General features: G+C 42.3%; 1 protein-coding gene across 2 annotated transcripts in view; it reads left to right on the top strand.

Moving 5' to 3' along the window:
• CSNK2A1 (casein kinase 2 alpha 1) overlaps window positions 1-5,317 on the top strand; it is a 66,944-nt gene extending 61,627 nt beyond the window's left edge. Inside the window, exon 13 of one of the 2 annotated variants that reach the window (XM_023220362.3) lies at window positions 2,319-5,317. In XM_023220362.3, coding sequence (XP_023076130.1) covers window positions 2,319-2,434 — 116 coding nt within the window. In that variant the 3' untranslated portion in view covers window positions 2,435-5,317. The remainder of the gene's footprint in view (window positions 1-2,318) is intronic. The other variant, XM_023220363.3, reaches the window with a different exon arrangement.
• Window positions 5,318-7,190: the final 1,873 nt, after the last annotated feature.

Below are 7,190 nucleotides of genomic sequence, written 5' to 3' on the forward strand. Positions count from 1 at the left end.
TGGAGTGCAGTGGCCGGATCTCAGCTCACTGCAAGCTCCGTCTCCTGGGTTCACGCCATTCTCCTGCCTCAGCCTCCCGAGTGGCTGGGACTACAGGCGCCCGCCACCTCGCCCGGCTAGTTTTTTGTATTTTTTAGTGGAGACGGGGTTTCACCGTGTTCACCAGGATGGTATCGATCTCCTGACCTCATGATTCCCCCATCTCGGCCTCCGAAAGTGCTGGGATTACAGGCTTGAGCCACCGCGCCCGGCCCTCTCCCCCTTTTTAAAAAAAAAAAAAAGAACTAGCTGCCTTCTAGAATTTACCCCTTGAGTATCCTACCTCTGTACAGAGTAATGTATATCCAAACTTACTTGTAGCCTTATTTGTAATAACAAAACATTTAGAATAGCTATCAGTAGGAAACTGGTTAAATCAATTATGGTATATGCATTTAATGGACTATGATGCAGCCAGAGAAAAGAATGTATAAGTGTTTCATGTTCTGTTAGATCTCCAACTCCAACATAATAATGTGAAATTTAAAACGCAAGATGCAGGGCCAGGTGCAGTGGCTCATGCCTGTAATCACAGCACTTTGGGAGGCTGAGGCAGGTGGCTCACTTGAGGTCAGGAGTTCGAGACCAGCCTGGCCAGCATGGCGAAACCCTGTCTCTACTGGAAATACAAAAAATTAGCTGGGCATGGTGGCAGGCTCCTTTAATCCCAGCTAATTGGAGGCTAAGGCAAGATAATCGCTTGAACCTGGGAGGCAGAGATTGCAGTGAGCCAAAATCGCACCGCTGCACTCCAGCCTGGGTGAGCGTGAGAGTCTGTCTCAAAAAAAAGTGAGATGCAGAGCCAGGTCTAAGAGCAGGAGTGGAGAAGAATGTATAATAATGTTCTCATATATGATTTTTTTTTTTTTTTTTTTTTTTGAGACAGGGTCTTGCTCTGTCGCCCAGGCTAGAGTGCCGTGGCACAGTTTCAGCCACAGCCTCCACCTCCTAGGTTCAATTGATTCTCCCACCTCAGCCTCCCAGGTAGCTGGGACTGCAGGCGCCTGCCATCATGCCCAGCTAATTTTTGTATTTTTAGTAGACATGGGGTTTTACCGTGTTGACCAGGCTGGTCTTGAACTCCTGACCTCAAATAATCCAGCCAGCTCAGCCTCCCAAAATGTTGGGATTATAGGCGTGAACGACTGCACCTGGCCTATATATGATTCTTATATACATATTCTTATAAAATTATATTCATGTACCTGTGTTAAATATCTCTGGAAGGATATGCCCCCAAAAATGGTGCCATAAGTTGGCCAAGCAGTAGGGTGTGGGAGATTTTTCACTGTATACTTTTTTGGGTTTTTTGTTTTGTCTCACTTTGTTTCCCAGGCTGGAGTGCAATGGTGCAATCTTGGCTCACTGCAACCTCAGCCTCCTGGGTTCAAGCGATTCTCCTGCCTCAGCTTCCCAAGTAGCTGGGATTACAGGCATGTGCCACACCGCCCTGCTAATTTTTTTGTGTTATTAGTAGAGATGGGGGAGTTTCACCATGTTGGCCAGGCTGGTCTTGAACTCCTGACCTCAGGTGATCCACTCACGTCAGCCTCCCAAAGTGCTGACATTAGAGGTCTAAGCCACTGCACCTGGCCTTTGTATACTTTTTTTAACCTTTTGTATTTTGAACCATGTGAATATGTTACCTATGTGTGTACACACACACACACACACACGATTAGAGAGGTAGAAGAAAACAAATGGAAATAAATTCCAAAACACAATTTTAGCTTAGACAGAAAGTGCTCTTTCCCCATTCAAATTGACTTTTAGTAATTTTGAAAGCTGCCAGCTATCAAGACAGCATGGTGTAAGAGCACATGAGCTTTGACTGCAGTCCTGTGCTGTGCAGTATGGTAGTGACCAGCCATGTGAGGCTATTTAATTGCAATTGAATAAAATTTAAAATGTAGTTCCTTAGTTGCACTAGTCATATTTCAAGTGCTTAGCAGCCACATGTGGTTGGCTATTGGTCACCTGGTTGGACATCTCTGCCCTAGACAGGCCTGGGTTAGAATCCAAACCATGGTTGCCACTTGCTAATCGTGTACCTTAGACAAACTCCTTAAACTGTCCAAGCCTAGATATCTTTACCTGCCTCTTAAATTGATTAGGACTTGCCACTTTGAGGATCAGACTTTGAAGTATAAGTAAAAATCTGGCTAAGAAGAAGTCTTCAATAAAGAATTATTGTGTTCCTTTTGCAGTGAGTGCTATGAGAAACTGGTAATATTGCCATGTTTGGTGTCTTTGGCTCACTGACAGCTGTTTTCTTTCAGGGATTTCTTCAGTGCCAACCCCTTCACCCCTTGGACCTCTGGCAGGCTCACCAGTGATTGCTGCTGCCAACCCCCTTGGGATGCCTGTTCCAGCTGCCGCTGGCGCTCAGCAGTAACGGCCCTGTCTTTCTCCTGATGCCTGAGCAGAGGTGGGGGAGTCCACCCTCTCCTTGATGCAGCTTGCGCCTGGTGGGGAGGGGTGAAACACTTCAGAAGCACCGTGTCTGAACCGTTGCTTGTGGATTTATAGTAGTTCAGTCATAAAAAAAAATTATAATAGGCTGATTTTCTTTTTTCTTTTTTCTTTTTTTTTTTTTTTTTTTTTAACTTGAACTTTTCATAACTCAGGGGATTCCCTGAAAAATTACCTGCAGGTGGAATATTTCATGGACAAATTTTTTTTCTCCCCTCCCAAATTTAGTTCCTCATCACAAAAGAGCAAAGATAAACCAGCCTCAATCCCGGCTGCTGCATTTGGGTGGAGATTTCTTCCCATTCCCACCATTGTCCTCCACCATCCCACACTTTAGGGGGTTGGTATCTCGTGCTCTTCTTCAGAGATTACAAAAATGTAGCTTCTTGGGGGAGGCGGGAAGAAAGGAGGCAGGAAGGAAAGAAGGAAGGGAGGACCCAATCTGTAGGAGCAGTGGACTGCTTGCTGACACTTATATCACTTTACTCCATAAGCGCTTCAGTGGGGTTATCCTAATGGCTCTCGTGGAAGTGTGTCTTAGTTACATCGAGATGTTGAAAATCTACCCAAAATGCAGACAGATACTAAAAACTTCTGTTCAGTAAGAATCATGTCTTATTAATCTAACCCTAAATCCAACTCATTTATAATTTTAGTTTTAGTTCAGTTTAAAATTTTGATACCTTCCCTCCCACCCTCCTTACCTTGGTCTTTTCCCTGTTCATCTTCCAATATGCTGTGCTCCATAGCTGGTAGGAGGGGGAAGGCAAAATCTTTCTCAGTTTTCTTTGTCTTGGCCATTTTGAATTCATTTAGTTACTGGGCATAACTTATTGCTTTTTACAAAAGAAATAAACATTGTCTCTACAGGTTTCATGCTAGAGCTAATGGGAGATGTGGCCACACTGAGTTCCATTTTAAGCTTTCTACCTTCTTTTCCTCCGACCTTCCCCTTCCCTCACATGCCATCCAGTGAGAAGACCTGCTCCTCAGTCTTGTAAATGTATCTTGAGAGATAGGAGCAAAGCCACTATCTCCATTGAAGCTGAAATGGTAGACCTGTAATTGTGGGAAAACTATAAACTCTCTTGTTACAGCCTTGCCACCCCTTGCTGTGTGTATATATATAATACTTTGTCCTTCATATGTGAAAGATCCAGTGTTGGAATTCTTTGGTGTAAATAAACGTTTGGTTTTATTTATCAAGGTTAGATTTAAGTTCCCTGTGTAAAGGTCTTGCTGGGTGGGTGTCTCATGTTCACATCTGAGGGGCCTGCAGCCCTGTGCCGTGGAGGCTTCCCAAGGCCCCCACTTTTATACACCCCTCGTTCGACCCATGGTACCGGGCAGGGCAGAGAGGCCTTAAAAAAAAGCACCACAAGCCAAAGCGTCTCTGGGGATTAAGGATCCTTTGCCATAAAACTCATTTTGTGTCTCAGCAGTGCAGGGATTGGGGATGGAAAAAGTCGCCAGTTTTTGTGTGTTTGTGTGTGTGTGTGTGTAAAGTGGACTTTCCACTGTAATCCAACCACCTAAGTTTATCAGGTGCTTCACTGAGGAAGCCTAGTTTTTTAAGCACAATAGCAAAACCATCAGCTCTGTATTTTCTCCTGTTAATTCATTACAGTAGCTGCTTGTGGGAACTAGGAAAAATTCTTCCAACATACTTTAAGGCCTAAAATCTTAGTTCCCCATTCTCCTACCTTTATAGATTCACAGGCCTTTCTCACCTAGGCATCATAGGTAAACGTAATTGTTTGGGGAGTTGAATTTAATGAACCTATCTAACTTTGTAACCCATCTTGGCTTTAGTAACTTTATCAAGGTGGTGGCTTTAGTGAATTTAATGGTTAACTTTAGAGGACGCTAAAGCCTCCTTTCATAGCGCTTCTCAATGATAGGGAGAGCTGAAGGGAAAACATTCTGACTGTGTGGCAGGGTGATTTTCTTCCTTATGACCACTTACAGTGGATATTTATTGTACTTGACCCTTTTATGCCCTAGAATGCTGTGAGGGTTACCATGTTGAATTTGTGCAGAAGCTAAAAGCACCAGATGTGCCAGAGATGCAATTTGTGATTATGTTTGCACTGGATTGTGATTTGAACAGGACACTTATAACTAATGAGTTCTTTCTTTTGAGGTGGGGAGAGGGTTGTAAATCAAGACTTCATACCCTATCCTTGTAGCTCGGAAATTTAGGTGTAGCTTAGGCTGATGCGGAGAGCTGCAGACAGCTGGACCTCGTTACACCCCTCAGACCTTGGAAGAAACCGAAGGTGAATGCAGAGGACTCTGAGGTGCCACCCAAGAGCCTTTTAAAATAAGTAGAAGTTTTTAAAAATGCTACTTAGAGTCACTGCAGAAGCATGGAGAGAGAAAAACAAAAAAACAAAAGACCCAGTTGGGTGGGGGGTGGGGGGGAGGCAAGGGTTTACAGAGTAACAACTTATGTGTTGTTGTAAATTACCTCATCTGTATACCTTGTATTGGGACACTTTATTTCTCAGCACTACCTGTGTCTGCATTGCTTAGATGGCAGGAGATGGAATGGCCGATATAAAAAGTTATGTTGGCAATTACTCTGAAAGATTTTTTAAAGTATTTTTAAACTTTGTTTGAAGTGGTCCCTCCTTTCTTCCTCTGCTTTTTTTTAAGTTTGAAGCCAGAAGTCCCTCCCCCACCTTGATTTATTGGTTGTAATTGTATTGTAATTGGTATAACTAAAACATAATTGTGCTGGGAAGAAGTTGTGCCATGAAGGTCTTTAATTTTTTTTTTAATAAAAACATTTAAATAAATGAAATGTCCCTGCAGCCTGAGCAATATGCTTCTCCATCCGACACCGTGTGTGATAGATAGCTCCGTTTTCACGTTTTGAATTCTGTTTCTTGTACTTGAAATGCCTGTCCAACTTACATGAGATAGATTAAATTGTTAGAGTGGGACTGTCAGTATTTACTATTTTGTAAAGTAGATCCTCAGGGTATGGCTAATTACTATAGTCCTAAAGCAGCAGAGAAAATTAGAGATTGGTTGACAGATTTGGGCTTTTTAATTTGTTCTCAGTTTTTAACTTTCATCTTTGCTTCGCCTTTTGACAAGTATGCTTATAATTAGAACTGACCATTTAAGTATCTCTTGAAAAACCTAATTTTGTCCCACCAGGAGATTCTCTCCCAAGATTGGAATTGGGTTTGTATTGTAGAGAGGCTGTCTTCCCACGGCCTTTTCCTAGTTAAAGAAACACTTAACCAAAAAGGCTATGTAGTAAGGTCATCCTCAAAAAATTAAAACTTTTTTACCTTGAGTCCTGCTTTCCCTACTGTCATCACTATCTGTGCCCTTCTTTTTCCTCAGAACACCTGAACTTTTGTTGTATTATTTTGTGTCTGCCCACTTGCATGTAAACTCCCTGGTGACCTTGCATGTCTTATGCAATCCTCATTAAAACCTTTTGTTTTTTGTTTTGTTTTTTAAGTGGGTTCATTTTCCCTCAGGATCGAAGTTTATTGAATGGAATGGCACAAGAAAAATGCTCAACACCCCACTTGGCTTGTAATAATAGGTGCTTAATAAATTGTAGTTCCACTGTCCACTCCATTGCCACCCTCTTTACTCTCCCTACACACACACACACACACACACACACACACACACACACACACAGACACACACAAAGTAAAAGGAAGTATTGTTGCATAAAGAGCATCTCAAAATCGTAAGAACTTTGTCCTTAAGTTTGCAGCTGTAATTACAAGCCACAGGCCAGACTGAACTAACATGAGAAGTGACTATTTAAGAGACCCTGATAAATAAGTATCTGAAGGCTAAGGAATGATCCTGGCCAATTTAGTAGACTTAGATGCTTCAGTCTCCCTGCTTTTCCCTTGCTATATTACCTGTATGTAATATAAGTTGAATATCCCTTATCCAAAATGGTTCAGACCAGAAGTGTTTTGAATTTTTTTGGATTTTGGAATATTTGCAGAATACATACAGTTGAATATTCCTAATCTGAAATTTGAAATATTCCAATGAGCATTTACTTTAGGCATCATGTTGATGCTCAAAAATTTTAAGATTTTTGAGGATTTTATATTTTCAAATTAGGAATACTCAACCTGTAATAGAAAATTCAGACTATTCTCCAAGTAAAACAGATATGTAGAAGGTGTCACAAGATGTTCTGGACTCAATCCTAAGTAAATAAGTACTTCCTAGACTTTATGGCTGTCCTTTGATTCTGTGCTAAATTTAATCATCAGAGAAGCAATGTAATGTTACTGCAAGTGGCCTACCTCTAATAGAGTTCTGTCTGGCAATGTGATTTTTTTTGAACAGTTAACCTCTCTGAATCTTTTCTTCACAGGTGATTTAAATTGTTATTGTAGCTGGGCACAGTGGCTTGCGCCTGTAATCCCAGCACTTTGGGAGACCAAGGCAGGTGGATCATGAGGTCAGGAGATGGAGACCATCCTGGCTAACACAGTGAAACCCCATCTCTACTAAATATACAAAAAATTAGCCGGGCATAGTAGCAGGCGCCTGTAGTCCCAGCTACTGGGGAGGCTGAGGCAGGAGAATGGCATGAACCCGGGAGGCGGAGCTTGCAATGAGCTGAGATCACGCCGCTGCACTCCAGCCTGGGCGACAGAGCAAGACTCTGTCTCAAAAAA

Source organism: Piliocolobus tephrosceles, chromosome 20, assembly GCF_002776525.5.
Source record: "Piliocolobus tephrosceles isolate RC106 chromosome 20, ASM277652v3, whole genome shotgun sequence".
NCBI lineage: Eukaryota > Metazoa > Chordata > Mammalia > Primates > Cercopithecidae > Piliocolobus > Piliocolobus tephrosceles.